This window comes from Mustela erminea, chromosome 18 (assembly GCF_009829155.1).
Source record: "Mustela erminea isolate mMusErm1 chromosome 18, mMusErm1.Pri, whole genome shotgun sequence".
Classification (NCBI taxonomy): Eukaryota; Metazoa; Chordata; class Mammalia; order Carnivora; family Mustelidae; genus Mustela; species Mustela erminea.
The window spans coordinates 2,072,411-2,095,939 of NC_045631.1; the positions used below are offsets into that span (position 1 = coordinate 2,072,411).

Below are 23,529 nucleotides of genomic sequence, written 5' to 3' on the forward strand. Positions count from 1 at the left end.
CCACTGGTGCTCAATATGGGGTCTATTTCAAGCCGAAGCAGGTACATTTAAAGGTTCTGGGTTCCATGCAAAGATTTGGGCTGGAAGAAAGCAGAAGCCCTGAAGCGGAAAAAAAGAAGTCTACTTTCCAAAACATACTTTTTTATTACTGTACAAAAAGCACACCCAACATCCCCCCCTTTGTCTCCTCCCCCCTCCCCTTGCCCCCACCCTGAGGGGAACTGTATGTACACAGTGTGCTGGGCTGGGGTAACGAGGCTTCAGCTCTGCACCCTGCCCATGAGCTGAGATCTGCCCCAGGTTATTTCTGGTACCTGGGCATACCAGAGGCTGCCCAGTTGGGGCAGGGGTGGTCCCAGTTCACACGTACTCCTTGGCAGAGTTAGGCTTAGGGTAGGAGCGGGGTGCACGGTACCCAGTTTTGCCCTCACTCCCAGGACAGGAGCAGGAGAGGAGGGCACCTCCCAGGATGATCAGAGCAGACCCTGCCCAACCAATGAAGATGGCAGGACCGAACTCGTACCTAAGGAGAGAAGGGGCTGGGGTCAGAAAGCCCGCCTTTCCTGACCGGGGAGCCCAGGCCTGGTGTCCCCTTAGGAGGCAGGGCTCCCATACTTACTTAAGATTCATGGGAACCAGTGGGTTATAAAAGTCAGTGACAATCTGGTGGCCGTACCAGGAACACGCTACCAGGGCAGCAAGACCTGGAGAGAGGATGGTTCAGATGTTTTAGCAGACCCCAAACCAGCGCCTTGCACACCCTCGATCCCGGATGCAGGGGCCGAGCTCACCTGCCACGATGAAGATGATCCCTCCGGTCATGGCTATCCGGGCCTTCTTCACTTTGTCGTCTCCCCCGCAGTTGGTGCACTTCATGCCCATGGTGGCCACGAACATGGCCAGGAAGCCCAGCACCAAGGATACCACCATCAGGGCTCGGGTGGCCTGCAGGGCCGCTGCGGGGAAGGGGGAAGGACGCCCTCATTGCTGCACGTGCGGGCGGCTGCAGCCTTCGAGTCCCCGCGGGCCCCGCGGGCCGCGGCCCCTTAGGCGCCCGAGCCCTGGACGGAGCAGGTGGGTCCCGCCCCTCGCGGCTCCGCGGCCTTCCCGCCCCGCCCCGCCCTCTCCCGGCCCTGGGACGCGCCCGGGGCGCAAGGGTTTCGATGAAACTGCCCGGGGTTGGGGGGAGGGGGGACGAGGCCAGCGGAGGCCAGCGGAGGCCAGCGGAGGCCAGCGGAGGCCCGCGGAGGCAGCGAGCAGAGCTCCCCCGCGGCGGAACGGTCCGGCCCGCGGCCCAGCACTGACCCCGCTATCGTGGCCACGGGGTTTGTGGCTTCGGCTAATCGGCCGATAAGATTACAGGCCACAGGCAGCGGCCCACGTCTGTCGGACCCCGCGCCCTCCGCCGCGCGCCGCCTTTTGTCCGGGAGAAAAGGGCGGGAGACGGAGGCCGCCACCTGCGCCGGCCCGCGCGGGAGGAGAGAGCTAGAGGGGGGTTGGGCAGCCGGCCGCCGTGGGGGGGTCCGCTGGGGAGGGAGGGGGCCCGGCCGGCAGGGGCGCAGGCGGACTTGCAGCCGCTGGAACCCGTGCCCGCGACCGCTTCCGCTTCTTCCTTCCAGCCCGCTCCCCGGCAACCCCCGGCGTCGGGCGGTGGGGCCTGGCGCCCCTTCCCTCTCCCAGCCCCGCGCCCACGGCCCCGGGCGCGTCCGCCCCGTCCGCCCCGCGGCCTTACCGGACAAGGCGAGCACCGAGTCGTACGATTTGCAGCTCATGAGGCCGGTGCTCTGCGTGATGCACTCCATCCACAGCCCCTTGTACATGGCCTGGGCCGTGATGATATTGTCGCCCGCGTACGAGCTCATCTGCCACTGAGGGATGGCGGTGCACGCCACCAGGGCCACCCAGCCCAGCAGGGCCATGGCGAAGCCCAGCAGCTGCAGGCCCGAATTGGCCATCTCTGCCCTCAGAAATACGGGGCGGGCGACCCTGCAGTAGAACAGACAAAGCCTGGGGGTCGGCCCCCAAGGAGTCTCGAGCCACCCAAAGAGAAGGGTTTGGGTCCGGTGATTCCAAATCTTTTTATCACCCGAAGAAAACACAAACCGATCCTTCTTCCGGCAGGCGAGGGTCTTCGAGCTCAAGGAACAGGTTCCGCCCGAGGACTGGTGGTCGAAAAAGCGATCGGCGACGGCCAGGCGGTCCCCCACTCCCCGGCGCTCTCGTAGACCCTACCCAAACAAATGGCGGAGGGGCAGTATGCGCGCGTCCCAGGGGCCGGCGGTCCCCAAAGTACCCTGTGCTGTTGGCCCAAGGCTGCCGTGCGAGGTTGAAGTCGCTCAGCCGAGAGCGGGCAGGTGCGGGCGGACAGGTGCGGCGCACCTGAGTATTTGTAGGGCGTCAGGGGCGCGCCCCCGCAGGTACCGGGAGCGCGGGGCGGGCCGGACCACAGGGGCAGCCGAGAGTGACCTGACGTCACCGAAGGGACACTCACCTGAGCCGGAAGTCCTGGCCCCCACCTCTCCTGGCCCAGGTGAAGAGGAAGAAACCTGAGCGCTAGGGTCACGCCCCTTCTCTTGCCGGGCTGGGACTGCCGGTCGGGGGGAGGTGGAGGCTTCTCCGGAGTTCCGAGCTCGGAGTCAGCCCCTCGGGGCTGGACTTCCCTCGGGCACCAGGACGCCTACTCACCTCTCCCCAGCAGTTGCGCCTGGGATACTGCAGAGCTGGGGGGATGCCCCGGGGCCCTGGTCTCCGCCTCCCCCCCCCCCCCCACCGGCAGGGACTCTTGGTTTCTACTCCCCGCGCTCTTTGTCCCGCCCTACTTTCTCCCCCACCCTCTGCTCTTTTTTGTTGTTGTTGTTTTCCTTTCCCTCTCTCTAGGTCGCTACCCTAACCGTCCCCAGCTTTCGGAACCCTGGTCCGAACCCTCAGAACTCACGAGCATCGAGATTCGGCTGCCTCCCTGGAGTCTCTATTCCCAGAGCCACCACCCTGCCGCCCCCGTCCCTTCCCCTCTAACTGACACCTGGCTTCCAGGCACCGTGCCCCAGCACCCCATCTTGGCTCTCCATTCCAATCCCTATCCCTGACATAAAGCAATGCCCGGGCCCCTTGGGCTCCACCTCCCGCCATCACTATATCTGCACCCCCCAGCCTCCTTCCTAGCAAAGGGACAAAAACACTGAGGCCAGAAGTCAGGAGAGGCTGGGGAGCGGGGTAAGGCCTCTGTCAGATACTTGGCCACACCCACCATTCCCCTCCCTTGGAATCTTTCCAGATCAGTCCTTCTAGCCACACGTTTCCCTTTCCTTCCTTCTGAGCCCGGACCTGACTCTGCACACTGGCCTCCCTAAAGTCCAGCTCCCCCGTGGCCTTGGCCTCAGCCTTCAGACTCCCACATGGCCTTCGGGCTTCTGTTCACTCTCCCCAGACTTGTCCTGGCCTCCCTGCGGGCATCTCTTCCAAGCGTCTCCATTCACTCACCTTCCCTCTGAGTCTGACTTTCAGTCCCTTCTCTGCCTGGGAGGCCAGCCGCGCCACATCCCTGTCCCCTCACCCAGAGCCCTCCTGAGCCATTGCTCCTTCACTCTCTGACTCACGTCTCCCATCTTCTTCCTTTCTCTCTCCTTTTGCCCTCAGCTCTCTCCCATTTCCCGTTTTTCTTCCCCCTCTCAACCATTTCTCGATAAGGCTCTCCTTTTCTGCAGTAAAAATATTAAAAGGGACACGGCACTATGCGAATTACCCTGCTCTTCTAATGCGGACTTTAATGAATTATCTGTCATTTGTTTTTAGTTTTCTATTTTTTTGATTAATGGTGAGTTGTGTTTTTTGTGGGGTTTTTTTGTTTTTTTTTTATTTAAAGTTTTTTTTAAAAGATTTTTTTTTAAAGATTTTTATTTATTTATTTGACAGAGATCACAAGTAGGCAGAGAGGCAGGCAGAGAGAGAGGAAGGGAAGCAGGCTCCCTGCCGAGTAGAGAGCCCGATGTGAGGCTCGATTCCAGGACTCTGGGATCATGACCTGAGCTGAAGGCAGAGGCTTTAACCCACTGAGCCACCCAGGCGCCCCTGTTGTTGTTGTTTTAAGGTGCTGTCCGGCTCCAGAATTTCATGCTTCTCGTCCCCGCACTATACCCAGCTCGTCCCCAAGCTCGCGGCTGCCCCCCAGGCCGGCTCACCGTCTCCGCCCGTGCCTGCACACCGCAGCTGCCTCCACAACCACATTCCTGCTTGCTTCCCTGCTTGTCCTTCTAACACCCATTCTCCGGAAGCGAACATTTGTTTGTTTCAAACTTAGGTCTTGTCATTTTCCGTTTAAAATCCTTAAAATCTGGGGCGCCTGGGTGGCTCAGTAGGTTAAGCCTCTGTCTTCAGCTCGGGTTGTGGTCCCAGGGTCCTGGGATCAAGCCCCGCATTGGCTCTCTGCCAGCGGGGGGCCTGCTTCCCCCCCCCCCCAACCGCCTGTCGCTCCCCCTGCTTGTGCTCTCTCACTCTCTCTGGGTCTCAAATAAATAAAATCTCTGTGCCTCTGCCACCCTGGCCTTCTCTCTGCTCCTGACGTGTACGACTTCCCTTCCCACCAAGTATCCTTCACACACTCTGTTCCCTGTGTCTGGATGCTGTCCTGCGTGCACCTCCATGAGCCTCCCTCTACCTGGCTAACTGACCGGTCGCCCGGTGGCAGTGGCAGTGGTGATCAGCTCAAATATCACCTCTGCGGGGAAGCCTGGCCTGACCACCCCGCCCCACACTGAGTCACAGCACCCGCTGAATGCTCTCCCTCGCTGCTATTTAAGCTTTAACTTGCAAAATTCTTATCACAGTTCCAAACTATTTACTCTGCGTGATTATTTATTCAATGTCAGGCTCCCGCTGTAGATGCGTCTGGGTTTATCGCCAATAAATATTTGATGAGTGCATGAAAAAACTACATATGAACAGTATTTTCAACCACTCGTTCAACAGATATTTCCTGCGTGCCTGTGCAATGACCCAGGCCCCACGCTCAGCTCTGGACACAGTGGTAACAGGACCAACGAGGGCACTGCACTTAGATTCTAGAGGGAGGGGGTACCTGGGGGGCTCAGTGAGTCAAGCCTCTGCCTTCGACTCTGGTCATGATCCCGGGGTCCTGGGATCGAGTCCTGCATCAGGCTCTCTGCTCAGCAGGGAGTCTGCTTCCCCCTCTCTCTCGGCCTGCCTCTCTGCCTACTTGTGATCTCTCTCTGTGTGTGTCAAATAAATAAATAAATAAATAAATAAAATCTTAAAAAAAAAAAAAAAAAAAAAAAGGTTCTAGAGAGAGGAAGCAGACCAAAATGGTGCCTGTTGAAAAGGCAATAAAATGGGGCGATGGGATGAACCACCTCTGATGGTTGGGGCCAGATAATCCCTTTTGTAGGTGATTGGCACGGGCATCATAGGACATTTAGGAATATCGATGAGATGCCAGTGGAACCCTCTTCTGAGTGCAGACTGACCATCCAAAATGTCTCCAGACGCCGCCAAATGTCTGGTGAGGGGAGGGGCAAAATGGGTCCTAGTTAAGAGCTACTGATTTCAAGTGTGACCAGTCAACATCACTGTGACGTTTTGCTCTAGTAGCCTGCAAGTCAACAGCTCGGTACAAGGAGCAAGAGGACGGCTGCTTGGACTTAACCAGGGTTGGTTAAAATCTCCTGTACTCCATTCCAGATTTCGCCTTATTTCTTCATTTTATTAATTTCATTTTGAGAGAAAGAGAGCACGTGATGGTGGTGCTGAGTGTGGAGCCCGACACAGGGTTTGATCTCATGACCCTGAGATTATGACCTGAGCCAAAATCAAGAGTCAGACACCTAACTGACTGAATCATCCAGGTGCCCCCATTCCAGAGTTTAAAGGGTCGACCATCTGGGGCACCTGGGTAGCTCTGGGTTAAAGCCTCTGCCTTCAGCTCAGGTCATTATCTCAGGGTCCTGGGATTGAGCCCCGCATCCGGCTCTCTGCTCAGCGGGGAGCCTGCTTCCTCCTCTCTCTCTGCCTGCCTCTCTGCCCACTTGTGATCTTTGTCTGTCAAATAAATAAATAAAATCTTCTTTAAAAATTTTTTTGAAAAGGGTCGACCATCCTAAGTGTTAGGAGGGTATGGAGAAACTAAGCTCTCATACATTGCTGATGAGATGTCAAATGCTACGACCACCTGGGAAAACAGCTGCAAGCCAAGTTACAGACCCAGCTGTAATATAGTCCAGCTGTTCCACTCCTAGGTATTTTCCAAGAGAAGTGAAAGCACAGCGTCCAATCAAAGATTTGTGCGTGAGTGCTCCCAGCGGTGTTACTCATAATAGCCCAGGACTGGAAGTAATCCAAGGGCTCATCAGAAGGTGAAGGGATAATCAAACTGATCGCCATTGATAATCAATTCAATAATTTTCAACAATAAAAAGGAATGAACTCTTGATACACACAACGTAGATGATTGCTGTAAAGTGAAAGAAGACAGACAAAAAGAGCCCACGTGGGGGCTCCTGGGTGGCTCAGTGGGTTGAGCGTCCGACTCTTGGTTCCGGCTTGGGTCATGATCTCAGGGTTGCGGGATTGAGTCCCACGTTGGGCTCTACCCTTGGCAGGGAATTGGCTTGGGTTTCTCTCTTTTCCTCTGCCCTGCCCCGACTTGGACTCACAGGTGCTCTCTCTCTCTAAAATAAATCAAGAAATCTTAAAAAAAAAAAAAAAAAGTACATTCTGTATGTTTCCTTTTGCATAAAATTCCAGAAAATGGAAAGTGCTCTAGGATAACAGATGGCACTGATTGCCTAGGGCGTGGGTGGAAGGGCAGTAGGAGGGTTACAAAGAGGTAGAAGGAAACTTTGAGGGATGGTGGATGTGTCCATTCTCCTGATGACAGGGACGGTTTCGTGGGTGTATACATCTGTCAAAACTTCCCAAATAGGACCTTTGAAATATGCCCAGTTTATTGTTTCTCAATTATACCTCAGTAAAGCTGTTGAAAAAAGCAAAAAATTAAAAATTCAGTTCAATCTCCTCTGAGCCCTGTGTCAGTGTTAATATCATTCACCTTCTCCTTTTACCAAAGAGGCAAAGAAGACACAGAGGGTTTGGGTAACTCTCCCAAGGGCATGGCATTGGTAAGCGTCAGAGCTGGGCTCAGACTCAGGCGGTGTGAGCCCAGAGTCCGTACCCTTCACCATTGCTGGGAGTCCGAATGGCAGGACACAGTGTCACACTGCTGCTGGACGTGGAGACAGGGACAGTCATTCTTCAGAGCAAGCTGGGAGTAGGGACTCAAATTGGGTTTTAACATGCCCCAGGACTCAGAAATCTCACTGTGGGCATAGTTAGAGATAAGTAATAGACGTTCACAGAGGCAGAGACTATCTCCCGAACGACTCCTCCGAGGGGCCCATAACGCAGCTCGTTGGAAATGTGCACCAGTGCATTCTGCGTCACCGCGGGGACTGTGGGTGACGGGGATCCTCACCCAGCGGGACTGTGAGCAAGTAAAATGTGGTGTGAGTGACACTGTGGGGTACTGTGCAATGAACCTGATCATGACAAAGCATGAATGAGGTTAAAACACAGTGCTTACTGACAATAAGTAGGACCAGCATGAAACGTGACACTATTGGGGCACCTGGGGGCTCAGTGGGTGAAGCATCTGCCTTCTGCTCGGGTCATGATCTGGGACCTGGGATCCAGTCCTGCGTTAGGCTCCCAAGCCTGCTTCTCCCTCTCCCTCTGCCCCTCCCTCTGCTAGTGCTTTCTCTCTGTCACATAAATAAATAAAATCTTATTAAAAAAATAAAAATAAGATATAGATTAACAAACACATGCACAATAGACGGTGTCATTGACTCAATCCTCTGCACCCAAGTCCCCGATCTATAGACAAGATGCGGAGAAGGCACAGAGAGGGGCCCCGGCATTGCCAGAGCTCAGGAAGCAAGGCTGCCTTCCAGAAACTGGAGACGGAGTGTGCCTGTGGAGTAGGAGCTGGAGGCAGTGTATCTGCGGGGGTCCCCGGGCTTTCTCAGGCCTCCCCCCAAGCCAATCTCTTACCTATCACGGGCTGAACACAGCCAGAAGGCAATGATCACAGGAGCTTGGAAAACAAGCCTGCGGGGATTAACGACCCGTGGTAGAAGGCAGAGCAGAGGAAGGGCTACAACCGGTTCTATCGAATGGGTCATGATCCCTCAGCAAGGTATACATACACCCTTAGATCCTCCCCTCACCCCCTCATGTCATGTGCCTCTCCTTCCTTTTCCATCTTCTTCTTATTATTTTTTTTTAAGGTTTTATTTATTTATTTGACACAGAGGGACAGGCATGGAGAGAGGGAATCCAAGCAGGGGGAAGTGGGAGAGGGAGAAGTAGGCTCCCTGCTGAGCAGGGACCACCCCCCTCCCTCGCCCCAACTCAGGGCTCAATCCCAGGACCCTAGGATCTTGACCTGAATGGAAGGCAGATGCTTAACCCACTGAGCCACCCAGGTGCCGCCCTTTTCCATCTTCTATCAGCAACCTTGTTCCCACTTCCAGGCGGGTTATCCTACTCTCTTCCAGCTCTCCTGATTTCTCTCGTCTCCTCTCCCACTTCCCCATCCCTCTCTCCAGGCTCTTCTCCATCTTCTCTACCTAGTTCTGACTTGGTTTCTTTGAATGAGCTTTCCCCAGGGGCTTAAAGCCCTAGAAGCATCACTGAGAAGCCCATCAGAAACAAAACATCTGAATGAGCGCAGGCATGCCCGTGGAGAGAACCCAACGGTGAACTTCACCAGCTACACTGACTTTTCATCTGCCCCCCTCCCCTCACCCCTTCACTCCTGCCTGTGCCTCCTGTACCCCCTCCTTGCTCTGAGGCACCTTGCTTGGCTTTTCCCTTCTCCCTGCCCTTCCCCCACCCCTTGTAGGAGTCCAGCAGTTGGTTCTTCCTTTATCTTTAGATTGGTCCTTCCCTGCCTCAGTCCATGGCTTCTGCTCCTTTGGGACTCCACTATGCTCAGCTCTTAGCTCTTCATCAACACCCTCTTAGTGAGACAGGTGTAGCCATTCAGCCAATAGTTCCCTCCTTGGTGACTGTTCCCCAAGCTGCGTTCTTGGCCGGAAGGACCAGACCGTCATGCATTCACTCAACAGGTGATGAGTGCCCGCCACCAGGCTGGGCGCTAGGCACACAGAGCTGGGGACACAAGGTGACGTTCTCTCAAGGTTGAAGTACAGCGAAGAAATGATGCCAGTCGGCTACATCGGGGACACAAGGCTTTCTTTGTTTCTGGCAGAAGCCAGCAAAGGTTTCGGAGAGAGGGTGAGCATTTTTTCTGAAGGGCACCCAGGGGAGAAACGGCAAGGCGTGCCCTGGTACAAGGAGTTAGGGATTGACTAGAACGTGAGGATAGAGTCTAGAAGGTGGGGCAGAAATGGGGCAAGAAAGGAAGGAGGTCTTTTCCGCTCTCAAAAGGGGTTTGAACTTGAGAGTGGGGACAATAAAGAACCACTGGCTTTTGGGGAGGGAGTGATGAACTTGAGCTTTTTTTATATTGAGCTCTGTCCTCCGCATAAAGGAAAGTAAGGAGCGGGAGGTAACGGTGGCGGGACGATGCCTCAGCAGTCCAGGTGGAGAAGAGCAGACGAATGTACGTTTAGGAGGTCAACACACCCTCCCCCACCCCCCACACCCTGTCCAGCTAGTTACCTGGACAGGGCATGGGGGGTGGGGGAGGGGTTGTGGCAGGGAGGAAGGGAACATGACCTCCAGGATGCTCACCCACTGGGAAGAGGAGGTCAGGAGGCAGGGCAGGTGGGGACATGCGGATCATGGGAGCTGCTCCGTGCTGGCCGCAGCTGAATCCCCGCATCCCGAGGTGCAGAACGGGGCCTGCGCTGCACGTAAGGAAGCCTTGGAGAGGTGGCCCGGCGACGGCCAGGGGCCCCCCAGACGGCTCCGCCCGGACGCGCTGCGGATCCTCGCTCTTCCTCCAGGTGGCACCACAGTCCCGCGCGTCCGAGGCCCGTGCGCCGCGCCGTGCGCCGCGCTCCAGTCAGCACGCGCCAGCTCTCAGGTCGCGCCCTCCTCGCGGGGGGTTCACACCCGGAGCGGCCTCCGGAGAGCGCGTCCAAGTAGTCCACGCGGCGGGCACATTCGCGGCAGCTCAGGGACTTCAGGCCGGTGTCGTGGTTGGTGTGACCAGCTGTCCCTCGGGCCGCCTCCGGGAGCCAGTGCGGGGAACCGGGGTAGGGGAAGGGCCGGACAGGCAGTGGCCAGAGCGCGGATGCGCGGAACAAGGACCGCCAAGCCCCGACACCCGACGCGCTGGGGACGGAACTTCCTGTGCCCCGGGGCCATCCCCACGTGGGAAGCACGTCTCGGACCCTTTAAGCCTCCTTCTCCCTGCCCTCCCCCGCCGGGGACTGGCCGGGACACCGGGGACCTGACATTTGGCGTCTCCCAACGCGGGAGCTAAAAATAGCCGCGGTGGGTTACTCCAGGCCATTGCTCCCCAGCCACCCCGCGCGCCCGCTCGCACGCAGTCCCGGGCCGCCCGAGCTCTCTCCGGGGCCAAGCGTGCCTGCCGCATCCCCTCCTCCCCGACCCCGCGGTCCCCACCCGCCGCGCCCACTTTCCGGCGCTACCCAAGCCCCATGCCCGGCTGCTGGGCCGAGTCCCCACGCAAGGTGGGGAGTGGCCTCCTCTGTCCTGGGACCCTTTTCCCCCAAACTTCACCGCGGGAGGCCGGCAGGCACCCACCCCGCGCGTGTTGCCGGGCACGCTGGGGAGGCGGGGCCTCGTCGGCCAACCCGCGCCGCCGGGCCAGACTCTGAGCTGCGGGCCTAGGGAGGGGCGTGGGCTTCTGGGCGGGCTCCTGGCCAATGGGTGATGCGAAGGGCGTGGCCCGTGGAGGGTTGCGGGGGCTCTTCGGGCCGCTCCCCCCAGCCCGGCTCCGCCAGATCCCCGGGAGCCCTGCCGCTCTCTGGGTTCGTGGCTCGCGGCGGTGGGTCCTGCCGGTCTCGCCCTCCGCACGCCGCTCCGTGACGCCCGTCGCCCCCGCGCCCTCTGCCCGCCGGGCCGGGGCCGCCGACCCCCAGTCGTCTCCCTGTTAACTGAAGCTGCTGCGCCCCGGGTTCCTGAGACAAGATGCCGTCGGGCTTCCAACAGATCGGCTCGGAAGTAGGGTTCAGCATGCGGCATGGGCGGGACGGGGGCGCAGAGCCCGCTTTTCTCGGGCTGGGGTCGCGGTTGGGGTCAGCTAGGGGGCGGTCCCTGCGCAGGCGCAGGGGGTGGGGGGAAGTGGGGGCCTGGCTATTTATACCCGAGCCGGACAACCCGTGACTGTGGGATTCCAGTCCTTCCAAGAGGCTGAGTGGGTCTGGGGGGACTGTCCGGGGGCATGGGCCACCCCGCGGTTTCCCGAGCCCAGGGTTCTCCCCCTTCTCCTGGGCGCGGCGGGGCGCGCGGGGATTGGGGGACACCCTACCATAGATCCAGCCCGAGAAAGCAGATCCGGGCTGGTCTTGCCCTCCTGGAGCTGTCCGTGTGTCCCGGCTCGCGGGAAGTTTTTCGAGGAGCAGAGGTTCTCGTGGGGCCCCACCCCCACTCCTGGCCGTCCTCCAGGACGCTGAACTTTCCCTTGGCCCCATGGCTGGTGGAGGGGCTGAGGGGAGTGTCAGCCCCCCCTCCCCCAGCTCAGGTTTCCGCTTGGAGACAGTGTGTGCCGCCAGCGAGCGGCCACCGCCGCCACCGCCCCTCGCACCACCTTCCCGCCCCCATCCCCTGGGCGCGGCTCTCCCAGGCAGAAGCCAGGCACGGCCCCCCGCCCCCTGCGGCGGAGCCTAGAGGGGGAGGGGAGCCCGGGGCGGAGACAGAGACGGCCACCCCAAGGGCCATATGCGGGCAGGAATGACCGCGATGTCCTTTTTGGAATTGTCCTTCTTGGGCGTGTTGGGGGCCCCCAGGAGCCCTCTGAGAGCACCCCCAGAGGGGACAGAAGAGGACAGAGGCCGGTGATAAGGCCCTTGTGGGTTTATAAATCCTGCGCCATCAGGAATCCCCTTAGCATTTGATTTTGATTTTCTCGTTTTCAGGGACAGGTAGGCAGAGCAGGCAACATCACTCCTAGGGCCCCTGACCCAGAGGAAACCTTAGCTTCAGAGTGGGAAAGTGACTTGCACAAGGTCACACAAATCTGAACTCCAGTCTTAAGGCCCAAAGCCTGCCCCAAGGTCACCGAGAAACAGTGAGGCCAAGATCTTCAAACATTTCTCAGCTCGCTGGACTCAGACATCCCGTTTCTCCTTCATGCACCGTGACATGCCCGGTGACTGCTGCTGTTTACACTGAGTTCCTCTTCCGATTCCTAATATGGCCCAGTTTCCCTCAGCCAACATGTTGGATGGAGCCCAGCATCTTCAGGCTCCAACAGGGCCCAGGCCCCTGGGTGAAGGGAAGAAATCATGATTCTGTGTGACCCGCCTCCTCTCTGCTTCTGTCCACCCAGGACGGGGAACCCCCCCAGCAGCGAGTCACTGGGACCCTGGTCCTTGCTGTCTTCTCTGCTGTGCTCGGTTCCCTGCAGTTCGGCTACAATATTGGGGTCATCAATGCCCCACAGAAGGTGAGGGGCCTGCGGCAGGCAGAGTGGGCTGTCCGAACATGGGGGCGGGGGACAGCATGGGAAGCCGAGGGGGAGGTCTCTGCAGGCCATCACTTCTCCGTTGTCTCCCCCCACACACACCAGGTGATTGAGCAGAGCTACAATGAGACGTGGCTGGGGAGGCAGGGGCCTGAGGGACCCGGCTCCATCCCGCCAGGCACCCTCACCACCCTCTGGGCTCTCTCCGTGGCCATTTTCTCCGTGGGCGGCATGATCTCCTCCTTCCTTATTGGCATCATCTCTCAGTGGCTGGGAAGGTATGGGGCTGGTGGGCGAGGGTTGGGGCAGGCAGGAAGGGGGCCTCTGCCTGGCACCCCAACTCTCGGCCCCACTCCTTACCTGTCAGGAAGAGGGCGATGCTGGTCAACAACATCCTGGCGGTGCTGGGGGGCGCCCTCATGGGCCTGGCTAAAGCCGCGGCCTCATACGAGATGCTCATTCTGGGACGTTTCCTCATTGGCGCCTACTCAGGTATCCGCCGCGCCCCGCACCCCACCCGGAGTCCTGCTATCCTCCGCTGGCTCTGAGCTTGGGGGTGGGAACGGCCAGGTGCCCTCACCCCTGTCTTCTTCCCTGTGCCCAGGGCTCACATCCGGGCTGGTGCCCATGTACGTGGGAGAGATCGCACCCACTCACCTGCGCGGTGCCTTGGGGACGCTCAACCAGCTGGCTATCGTCATTGGCATTCTGATCGCCCAGGTGACTGGGCCTGGCCTTACTGGGTAGCTGGGGGTCTGGGGTTGAGTGGGGGCTCTGGGCTGAACAGCCTGCCCCCTTTCCTTCCCACGCGCGGTCCCCCAGGTGCTGGGCTTGGAGTCCATGCTGGGCACCGCCGCCCTCTGGCCCCTGCTCCTGGGCATCACGGTGCTGCCTGCCCTCCTGCAGCTGGTCCTCCTGCCCTTCTGCCCGGAAAGCCCACGCTACCTTTACATCATCCGGAACCTGGAGGGGCCCGCCAGGAAGAGTGAGCTTCCCTTCACTACCCCCACCTTTCTAGCACCTGTCCTGCGGGGGGCAGGGCTCCCCCACCCCATCCACTCATGCCCGACCCTCGTCACCTGTAGGTCTGAAGCGCCTGACAGGCTGGGCTGACGTGTCGGGCGCGCTGGCTGAGCTGAAGGAGGAGAAGCGGAAGCTGGAGCGAGAGCGCCCGCTGTCCCTGCTCCAGCTGCTAGCCAGCCGCACCCACCGGCAGCCCCTGGTCATCGCAGTGGTTTTGCAGCTGAGCCAGCAGCTGTCGGGCATCAATGCCGTAGGTGGTGGGCAGCCTCGGGTGGGGCGGGGGTGGGGGTGCAGCCTGGGAGAAGGGGAGCCCGAAGCCCTCCCCCACCCTGGAGATCCAGTGATCCAGCGCAGGGCCATCCCAGCATGGCATGGCTTAGAGGGATCGAGGGACGCACTGCCAGCCCTCTTCCTTCTCCTCCCTCACAGGTCTTCTATTATTCAACCAGCATCTTTGAGTCGGCGGGGGTGGGGCAGCCAGCCTACGCCACCATAGGGGCCGGGGTGGTCAACACGGTCTTCACCTTGGTCTCGGTAATGGACAGTGCCGCCTCCCTGTTGGCTTCGCGTCCCCCAGAGGCCCCAGCCTTCCTTCCCCCGGGTCCTGCCCACACTTCTTGTGCTCCAGAGACCCCCCACCGAGGCCCCCCACTGAGCCCTGATGCTCTCGGCAGGTATTCCTGGTGGAGCGGGCTGGTCGCCGGACCCTGCACCTCCTGGGCCTGGCAGGAATGTGCGGCTGTGCCATCCTGATGACTTTGGCGCTGCTTCTGCTGGTGAGGCCGGGGGCAACTGGGGCAGGGGTGGGGTGGAGGTGGGGGGCCTCGGTCCATCCCCTGGGAATGGCCCTGAGAGGCTCTGCGCTCAGCCAGGGCCAGCCCTCAACACCTCCCTGTGATCCCCGGGGCAACCGGGTGCTCCTGAGGCACGCAGGCTGCCCTGCCGCCTGCTCTGGGAGGAAGCTCCAGTGCAAGGCTGGAGGCCGGGACGGAGAGCCCCTGTCCAGTCCCAGGAACTGTCACTCCCCAGGGGCTGCTGCAGAACGAGGAGAGGACGGACCACCTTGACCGAGAGGGCGTCTGCATCCCCTGCGTTGGGCAGCAGTGCGACACCCGGCTGGGTGTGGATGCTCGGCAGGGCTCAGAGGCCTGCGCCCACCTGGGGTGGCGGGCTCATCCATCAGCGGCCTGGAGGGGCGGACCTCAGGTCTCCTCAGCAGCCTGAATTCCTTTTCCTCCCCGCCTGCCCCAGGAGCGTGTTCCTGCCATGAGCTACGTCTCCATTGTGGCCATCTTTGGCTTTGTGGCATTCTTTGAGATCGGCCCCGGCCCCATCCCCTGGTTCATCGTGGCCGAACTGTTCAGCCAGGGCCCCCGGCCAGCAGCCATGGCCGTGGCCGGCTTCTCCAACTGGACGTGCAACTTCATCATTGGCATGGGTTTCCAGTATGTGGCGGTAGGTGCCCTAAACCTCGTCCCTATGTCCAGTTCCTTAGGTCGGGGGGGGGGGCACGTCACAACCAGCCCGCTTGCTTTCCCCCCTCCTGGCTGGGAATTACTCGTGTGGACCACGTGGTCCCTGAGAAGCACCCACAGTTCCAGGAAAGAAGGGAACTGAGGGGCATGGGCTAACAGCGAGGGGTCTTCAAAACCAAGTGCGGCCCAACTTAGAGTAAAGCCATTGGCTTCGGGCTCCTACTGCCGGCAGTCGGGAATCCGCTCCCCGAAGCGCTACTGTGCTCCGGGCGGGAAACGGGGACAGGTGTTAGGAGGCAAGGGACGGAGATCCTTTCCTTCACTCATTCCTGGTTTCCCTGGGCCCGCAAGGGAGCCACCTGCATGTCCATCACACCCCCACCGGCCGGGGCCCTGGGCGCTCCCGAGAGCGCGCCCACCCTCCCCTCCGCCAACCCTTTTCTCCACCCATTCCAGGAGGCTATGGGGCCCTACGTCTTCCTTCTTTTCGCCGTCCTCCTGCTTGGCTTCTTCATCTTCACCTTCTTAAAAGTGCCTGAAACCCGAGGCCGGACGTTTGACCAGATCTCCGCTACCTTCCACCGGACGCCGTCCCTCTTAGAGCAGGAGGTGAAACCCAGCACAGAGCTCGAGTACTTGGGGCCCGACGAGAACGACTGAGGGGCCGTGCTCTCGCCCCTCCGGGGCCCCTCCTCTCCTGTGCAGCCCTGCGGCCCGCTCTCCCTCTTTGCTCCCAGGGCGACACCCCTGCAGCCTGGTAGAAGTGGGAAACTGGCGGGGACCGTGGTCTGAGCACCCCCTCGTTCCCCTCGCGTGACTCTTGGATTATTTATGTCGTGGTTAGGCTGTGGCCATCAGGGTGGGCCATTCTCTGGGCTCCCCCGCCTCCTCCGTAGCCCACCCCACCCGGCCACCCTTCCAGAATATTCTTGTCCTTTGCTAGAGAAGGGGGTTGTGGGGAGGAGAGCCCCCGGGTTGGACGGAAGCAGGAGCAGGACTGGAGCAGATAAGGTAGCTTTCTGCTACCTCGGACTCCTCCTCCTCGTGGGCACCTTCTCTGAATTCCTGCCTCATAGACTCTGGGTGAAGGGGGTCCCGCCTTGACCCCTCCCAGACGAGGAAGTGCCCTCCCAAGCTCATCTCTCCTGGCAGGCTCCGCTCTCTCGCTCAACCTTCCAGGGCAAGAGGGCCGTGTGCCCATGTGTGGTGAGAGGGACTGCCCCCGGCTCCCTTCTCCTTGGCCTTCAAGGATGTTCTCCCCACAAGCTTCTGACCAACTAAGGGCAAGAGAAGTTTGAAAGGCTGCCTGTAAACACGGGGTGGGAGGAGCCCTCAGATATTTTTGTATATGTTTGCAGAAGGGGTAGAAAGAAGAAACCAAAGGTCTGTTGTACTAAATGTATATATATACATATATATATAGAGAGAGATCTGTACATAAAGTCACTGTTTGCGACGTGCGTCCTGTCGTGGAGGCACCCGGGACGGGCTGGACAGGGACTGCAGCTCCCTGGTCCCCCTCTGCATCCTGCTGTCCCTCTCCACCCTGCCTTAGCTCGAGGCCCAAGAATCCTGTGGCTGTGCTCACTCTGCCCCTACTTCTGCTTCTAGTCATTGCCTTTTTTTTCCCCCCTTAAAGTAAGCTCTACACCCAACATGGGGCCTGAATGCACGACCCCAAGATCAAGAGTGGCCCATGCTACTGATTGAGCCAGCCGGGTGCCCCTGGTCATTGCATTTACGAACAGTAAATGCTCAGTAAGTTGCAGTCCCGGGTGGCAGCTGCTGCCTTTGGCACTTTCCAGAACATTCCTGCAGGGGAGAGGTCAGCCCCAGGGTAGGGACAGGACAAGTGAATCTCCTGGGATGGGGGGAGGCACCCTCAGACCTGCACCAGGGAGGAGGGCTCACGCCCGCCTGGCCAACCCCCCCACCCTCTGCCGCCCCCATTGGCAGGGAGGTACCGGCGAGTCCGCAGAAAAGAGGCAGACACCAAGACCACGGGGAAAGCCTGGTTTTGTTTTTACTGGAGGCTCGGGTGGCACATGACAGTTCATTAAATGGCTTCAGAGGTAGGGGCTAGAGGAGAGACCAAAAATAAACTGGGGTGGGAGAGAAAAGCAACCAGGAGGAGGTAGAAGCTGGCTGGTTCCTTCACAGCCTGATTTAGGGGAGGGACGTGGTGCCTCTTAACAGTAGGATGGCTCCCTTCCTTCAGCCCTTGGTAGGGACAGAGAAAAAGCAAAAGGCTGTTGCTTCGACCCTCCTGAGTCTCATGGAAAAGGGGAAAGCTGGTGTTTTGATGTCATGGATTCTGGGAAGGGGGCAGGGGGTGCTGGGTGGGGTACAGGACGGTTGGAAAAACTGGCAGATAACCTGCGTGAGAGAGAGACAGCGACAAGTTGTGACCGGGGACCCCTCCTCAGGCCCAGCGTCCCATCTCCGGGCCTGCCCCCCGGGTGCAGCCGCTCACCAGATGGTAGCTCTGGGGGTCCTTCGTGTTGGAGTCACTCCAGTATGGTAGGTGGGGGGGTCCCCACTGTTGATGGGGGCTGAGGTCTGGAGAGAACAGGCTGGTCATTTGAGACCCTCTTACTCTTGAGAGCCCCCAACTTGAACCTTCTTCCACGTTTTTTCTTCCCATTCTTCCCACAAGCAGGGGGGCTGGGGCTCCAAGCAGAGTGAGAGGGGGGTCTGGGGGGACACCTGCCTGAAGGTAGAGGACCCAGCACCAGCAGTCTGGGCTCCCTGGTGTGTGTGGGGGTTTTTGCAGGGGCAGAGAAGGGAAGGGAAATGGGCTGGTGCTGTTTCTCTTACCCCCTTTGCCCCCCACCAAGCAGCCCAGGTCCTCACCTCCGGGGCTGTAGGCTGCCTGGGTCCGGGGGGCTGCTGCCGCCGCCGCTGGAAATAGGGGCGGTTTCGTGGGCGCTGGGGCTCAGGCCGGGAACCATCAGTGGGGCCTTGGTTGGGCTTGGTCTCTCCATCCCCACCTTCTGTGGTAGGCTGCTGGGGTGGCCTGGGGCGGAAAGGCCTGGGGAGACAAGTAGGAGACCCTGGAGCAGGCAGAGAGAGCCGGTGGGTTCCGTCTCCCTCCCTCCCAGGGCTCCCCCAGAAGAGGGGAACCAGCCGGCTTCCCCCTCCCCCACCCCGGGCACCTAAGCAGCCATCTCTCAGCTGCCCTGGCCCCTTGCCGCCAGCCTCAGGCTCCTCTTAGCCTCGCTCACCACCCCCCACACCCACCAATGCCGGAGGGCAAGGGGAAGACAGCCTGGGAAAGGGAGTCTTACCTGCGGTACCGAGGCCGGAATCTGGGAGGGGGCACACGATCATCTCCTTGCTGGTCCCCCTCCAATGGGGCTGTCTCTTTGGACTCTACCCCGTCGGTGCCCTAGGAGCACGCAAAGGCCCGGGGGAGTGGGGGAGGGGCGACAGCATCCAGGGCCCCAAGCATCGGGACCCGTGCCCTGGAGACCCAGAGGTCTGTGTCCACCCCTCCCCCGGGTGCGGCAGCAGCCTCCACACGCCCGGGACCCCCACCTCTATAGGCTGCTGCTGGCTGGGGGGCCGAGGGCCTCGCACAAAGCGCCGTCGGTAGAAGAAGGGAGGTGGGCGCCGCCGCCTGGGCCTCTGCCCTGAGTCCTCAACTCGCTCGCCTTCGCTGCCCGGTTCCGCCCCACCAGACGGAGCCTCTGCCACCATGGGTGGGGGGGCGGCCGGGCGAGGCCGGGGGATGAACCTGCGGAACCTGCGCCGATTGGGGGCGTAGCGGCTGCCCTTCACGGGCACGCCCCCGGGCCCAGTCACGTTGGCAGCTTCGGCACCCTGGGGAGAGGCGGGGAGCACCGCAAAGCTCACCCCAGCTGCACACCCAATGCCCCCAAACCCACTTCCCCTCCTCCCAGGTAAATCCCCCCTCCATCTGCCCTGCAGCACCCCCAGGCTGCGGTCTCCTGCCCTCCTCCAATGGCCTGGGTCTGCCTGTGGACGCTTCAAGGAAGGGCCCCTCTCTAACTTGCCCTTCCCAGGTAGCTGCTATTGGACCCTGCAGTCTGGGGTTGGGGAGGAAGAGGGCAGGCTCCAGACTCCTGTAGAAGCCACTAGAAGTGCTTGGTGCGTGACAAAGAAGCCTGGAAGTCATGAAGGGCTCTGGGACGTCTGGCAAAGGCCCCAGCCATCCTGGGGACAGCACTGTCCCACTCCACTCCACAGCCTGGGCTAACTGGCCCAAGGAAGGGGGCCCTCGGGAGGGTCGCCCCAGCCTCGCCCCAGCCCGAACCTTCTCTCCCTCCACGACATCGAACTCCACGGTCTCCCCGTCTCCAACGCTGCGTAGGAACTTCCTGGGGTTGTTCCTTTTAATGGCCGTCTGGCAGAGGAAAGGCCATGAGAAAGGTGAGGGCAGCAGGCCCGGAGTCTCCCTCACCCCTGCTGGGTCCGCCACCCCATTTCCTTCTGTTCACCATCCATCACGGGTGCAGCTGGGCCGGAGGGCGGAGCGCGGAGGCAGGCCAAGTTCAGTGGGGGAAAAGCCGCAAACCAGAGGCAAACCAGAGGCAAACCAGAGGCAAACCAGAGGCAAACCAGAGGCAAACCAGAGGCAAACCAGAGGCAAACCAGAGGCAAACCAGACGCCTCCCAGCGCCCGCTCCCTCAGCACTGTCCCTGGGACACGCTCCCCCCTCCCTTCAGCCTTCAGGGATTTCCCAAAGGGAGGCCAGAAGCAGGAACTCAAAGCATAACCAGAGGCAGACACCATCCTAAGTTGCAGAGCGGGCAAAGTGCCCTGTGCTTCTTACCCGAGAGCTCCTGCCCCCAGAGAGGTGGTTCTCAAGCTGTGGCCGCACCAGCATCACCTGGAGACCCCTTCAGACGGGCGGCGGCCCCTCCCCCAAGCTTGACCGCTGCAGCAGCCCTGGGTTGGGAGAGGGTTCCCAGGGCCCGTGATGCTGCTGCCTTGGGGACCACAATTTGAGAACCACCGCAAGTAGCTCCAGCCTGTGTCCTTTCCCTCAGAACACGGCCTAGGGTTCATTCTTGAGTAACAGGTCCCAACGTGGGGAGTGAGCATGCCACAGCCGGGGGTCAACAAGCGCATTTCTCACGCAGACCGCGTGACACACGTGGGGCCAATGGCGGTTAATACAGGCACCTGAGGCGAGGGGGAGGAGGGGACCACTTCCTGGCGGGCATGCTGTTTCGAGGGGAAAGCAGGCAGATGATGGCAAAGGCCTTCCGGGAGGGGGTGCGTTCTTCCCCACTCCCCGCCCCCCCAGCTCTTACCTGGTGAACAAAGACATCCTCCTTGGTGTCATTCCTGCAGAACAGGAGGGGTTGTTGGGAGGGGCCTCGGGGAGGCCTCCCCAGGTGGCCAGACCCCAAAGGAGCAGGCCCACGCTCGCCCACCACCCTGGGCTCCCTGAGAGGGGGGAGGGTAGACGGGCCCAGGGAGTGATAAGAGCCAGGAGCTGGTATGAAGGGAAGGATAGCAAAAACCTCAGTGAAAACCCTGAACTTCCTAAGGGTGGAGGGGGAGGCAAAGTCACCTTGAAGACGCTGGGCCAGCTCTTTACCTGTGGAGGACTCACTTCTCTGCCCCAGGGGCACCTTAGAACCTGGCAGTGCCGAGCAACTACCTCTGGCCAACACCCCCGCCCCAGCCCCTATCACAGCTGGAAAATTCCTCTCCAGGTCTTCCCTTCTACAGTCTAGAAGGAGGGAGAAAGTGTGGATGGGGGTGGGGGGTCGAGGTGCAGAACGAATCTGAAAAAAGGACAGTGTTCCCAGGGGCTGCTCTAAACATCCCCGATACTTTATTCTCGCCCTCAGCCCAGGGGTGAACCCCAGATCAGCCACCGCCACCCCAAAATACCGAGGGACCAAGGGTGGGAAAGAAGAGTGTTTTTGACCATTCTCGATCATGACTTGCCTAATACCCCAGCTTATCCTAGCACCCCATGGTGGGGCAGAGGGGAATGGAGAGATTTTTCTCCAGAACTTCCCAGGAGCCCTCGGTTTCCAGAATTAGAGAGGAATCCTTCCCTAGATCAAATGTGCTGGCTTTAAGGCACTTGGATCTGCACAAAGGTCAGCCTGCTAAGAGGGAACTAGGGCCTCCTGGGAGGGCTGGGCTGGGCAGGGTGCCCGGGCTGGGGAAGGGCCCACTGGGGGAGACCTGGCTCAGCTCAGAATCTGCCACTGTAGCCCCTCCCCCAGACGGGAGGGTTAGAGATGCCCAAATGAAGGAAAGCAGCAGCCTGTACCGAGGCTGGCTTCCTTCCCCAGCCAGCCGCCTGCCGGGCCCCTCCCCAGCCTCAGCCCGGTCAGGGTCAGGTGGGGGGATGCAGATGAGCCAGCAGCCCTCTATGGGACATGAGTCAGGGGAGGGCTCCTCCAGCGCCCGAAACAGGAAATGAGTGAGAATTCCAGCCTGGAGCCCTGAGGCGAAGACAGCAGGTACATTCTGCCCCAAAGGCGAGGCAAACTAAACCGCAAGGTGAGCCAGACGCGAGGGAGCCGGCAGCGCAGAGCCAGGTTTGCTAGGTTCCTAAGTCATTAACGCTGCCCTTGGAGGTGCGCAGGCGCCTTCATCTCACCCACGTCTGCACCGCGGCTAAAGACTTTCAATCAGCGTCAGCTGGACTCGGCAACCATGTGCCTCAGCAGCCGGGAGAGAGGAGTCGGGAGGGTGTCCAGTCCCACCGGCCAGTTCAGAAAAACGCCCCTTTCTCCCCCTTGCCGCGTTTCTCAGATACCTGTTGATGAATCCGTAGCCATTCCGGACGTTGAACCATTTCACAGTGCCCAGGACTTGGATTGCTGGCAGGCAGAGATGCAACGGGACAGGAAGGAAGAGACGAGCTGGGCTCAGTTTGGAGATTCCGCAAATCCTGCCTCCCCTTTACCGATTACGGGTAACTTCAAGCCACCGGTTTCTCCCAGGAGCTCCAAGGCTTGCTTTCTGATCCCACATCCACGAAATGGACGTGCCCACACAGCGGGGCCTGGGCTCCCAAGACCCTTCCAACTCGAAGTCAGGCTCCTCGTGGGCTACAAATCACGCCCCGCACCCAGAACCAGGTACCTGCAGGGCCCGACTTGGTGGGCTCCCAGAACACCTGCTTCCCTGGCTGAGATTCGGCTAGGACTAGGCCGAGGGTCCCGCCAAGGGGCCCCAGGGGGACCCGCCCACCACGCCCCCACCAGCGGGGAAGGCACAGCGGGACTTGGCGCCAGCGGAACTCACTCAGCTCAGCTGCCCCCAGCCCAGCGAGTCCTTGGAGCCGCGGGGCCAGGCCGGCCTTGGGCTCTGGGGACCGCGTGGGCTCCGCAATGCCCCTCCCCCAGCCCGTCGACCCCGCAGAGCGGCTCTGGCACGCGCCCGCCCCTCACCCAGCACCGGCTTGTCCGCCTGACTCCGGGCCGGGGGCGCGGGGGTCCCCGACGCTGCCGTCGTCGGGTTGCCAGGGGTGCGGGGACCCGGCGCCGAGGGGGTCCCGGTGGCGGGGCCCGAGGCGGCTCCGACTCCGCCGCCGCCCGCCCCGCCGCCTGCTTTCTGTGGCTCCCCCGCGGGCACCGGTACCACCACCGCTACCACCCCTGCCGCCGTCGCGGGCACCGTCGCCGCGGGGGCCGCTGTCGCCACCGCTGCCGCCTCCGCCTCACTCATCCCGCCGGGTCCGGTACCGGCCCCCGCCGCCGCCACCTCCTCCGCCGCCGCCACCGCCCCGGCCCCTCCCCCCGGCTCGCGAACCCGCCGCCCCGCTCGGTCCTCGCGCCCCGAGCCTCGCCCGCACGCCGGCAGCGGGCCCCGGGCCGAGGCCAATCGCAGCCCGCAGCCGCGGCGCGCGCAGGCCCCGCCTCCCGGCCACAGGCCAATCGGAGAGGAGCAGCGCTCCCCCGGCCCGCACCCCGGCCACGCCTCCCGGACTTCGCGCGGAGGCCGAGGCCCGGGCTCGCAGCCCCGTAAGTACACCTGGGCCCCACCCCGCACCCGTCACATGACCGCCGCCAGCCCAGCCGATTGGCCGTCGGCCCCTTTCCCCTCCCCCTCCGACCCTCTCCACCGGCCGCGGGAAATCAAACGGGCTGGTCGCGCCCCAACGGCCACCTGGCCTCTGCGCGCAGGGCGGGGCGGGGGGGCGCTGCTCCGGGGTTGCCCCTGACGACCCGGGTGGGGGGCTGGGCCCAGCGCCGGCAGCCTCCGCACGGGCTGGGGGCGGCACCGCTCCCCTCCGCCCTCGAGACAGCGGGTGTCCGCACTCCGCCCGTCCCCGGGGGACGCCCCGCACGCCTGGGGCCGGTGCCTGCCCGCGCCATGGAGAGACGACTTTCCGCTCGCAGTCGCGCTCAGTCTCGCTGTCGAGGTAGAAGCCGCAGAGCAGACCGCGGCGCTCCGTTTCC

General features: G+C 61.1%; 3 protein-coding genes across 4 annotated transcripts; 1 reads left to right on the forward strand and 2 right to left on the reverse strand.

Moving 5' to 3' along the window:
• Positions 1-124: 124 nt before the first annotated feature.
• Positions 125-2,796, reverse strand: CLDN7 (claudin 7). 2 transcript variants are annotated; one of them, XM_032322449.1, is made up of 5 exons: positions 2,492-2,796; positions 1,733-1,986; positions 792-956; positions 620-704; positions 125-523 (listed from the first exon to the last, which is right to left on the reverse strand). In XM_032322449.1, the coding sequence occupies exons 2-5, from the start codon at positions 1,953-1,955 to the stop codon at positions 361-363; spliced, it is 636 nt and encodes a 211-aa protein (XP_032178340.1). In that variant the 5' UTR covers positions 1,956-1,986; positions 2,492-2,796; the 3' UTR covers positions 125-360. The 2 variants fall into 2 exon arrangements, with proteins under 2 accessions (XP_032178340.1, XP_032178339.1); XM_032322448.1 differs by lacking the exon at positions 2,492-2,796 and having other exon boundaries at positions 1,733-2,471.
• Positions 2,797-10,861: 8,065 nt separating this feature from the next.
• On the forward strand, positions 10,862-16,737 carry SLC2A4 (solute carrier family 2 member 4). The gene is made up of 11 exons (XM_032322068.1): positions 10,862-11,169; positions 12,497-12,613; positions 12,737-12,909; positions 12,999-13,123; positions 13,236-13,351; positions 13,454-13,616; positions 13,717-13,904; positions 14,084-14,188; positions 14,329-14,430; positions 14,906-15,109; positions 15,586-16,737. Exons 1-11 carry the CDS (start codon positions 11,137-11,139, stop codon positions 15,787-15,789), a joined length of 1,530 nt encoding a protein of 509 aa, XP_032177959.1. The 5' UTR covers positions 10,862-11,136; the 3' UTR covers positions 15,790-16,737.
• A 390-nt stretch (positions 16,738-17,127) lies between these two features.
• YBX2 (Y-box binding protein 2) lies at positions 17,128-22,861 on the reverse strand. The gene is made up of 9 exons (XM_032321973.1): positions 22,519-22,861; positions 21,882-21,945; positions 20,410-20,443; positions 19,406-19,495; positions 18,667-18,951; positions 18,417-18,517; positions 17,983-18,160; positions 17,603-17,688; positions 17,128-17,505 (listed from the first exon to the last, which is right to left on the reverse strand). Exons 1-9 carry the CDS (start codon positions 22,793-22,795, stop codon positions 17,403-17,405), a joined length of 1,218 nt encoding a protein of 405 aa, XP_032177864.1. The 5' UTR covers positions 22,796-22,861; the 3' UTR covers positions 17,128-17,402.
• Between the last annotated feature and the right edge of the window lie 668 nt (positions 22,862-23,529).

Bases quoted from the DNA above. Each gene is read 5' to 3' on its own strand.
- YBX2 (XM_032321973.1), bottom strand. From the start codon at position 22,795: ATGAGTGAGGCGGAGGCGGCAGCGGTGGCGACAGCGGCCCCCGCGGCG. The intron at 20,444-21,881 runs GTATCTGAGAAA...CCTGTTCTGCAG, and splicing joins GGCTACGGATTCATCAACAG to GAATGACACCAAGGAGGATG. The intron at 17,506-17,602 runs GTGAGCGGCTGC...TCTCTCACGCAG, and splicing joins ACCCCCAGAGCTACCATCTG to GTTATCTGCCAGTTTTTCCA.
- CLDN7 (XM_032322449.1), bottom strand. From the start codon at position 1,955: ATGGCCAATTCGGGCCTGCAGCTGCTGGGCTTCGCCATGGCCCTGCTG. The intron at 957-1,732 runs GTAAGGCCGCGG...CCTTCCCCGCAG, and splicing joins CTCGGTGCTCGCCTTGTCCG to CGGCCCTGCAGGCCACCCGA. The intron at 705-791 runs GTGAGCTCGGCC...TCCTCTCTCCAG, and splicing joins GATCATCTTCATCGTGGCAG to GTCTTGCTGCCCTGGTAGCG.
- SLC2A4 (XM_032322068.1), top strand. From the start codon at position 11,137: ATGCCGTCGGGCTTCCAACAGATCGGCTCGGAA. The intron at 13,905-14,083 runs GTAGGTGGTGGG...CCTCCCTCACAG, and splicing joins AGCTGTCGGGCATCAATGCC to GTCTTCTATTATTCAACCAG. The intron at 14,431-14,905 runs GTGAGGCCGGGG...CGCCTGCCCCAG, and splicing joins CTTTGGCGCTGCTTCTGCTG to GAGCGTGTTCCTGCCATGAG.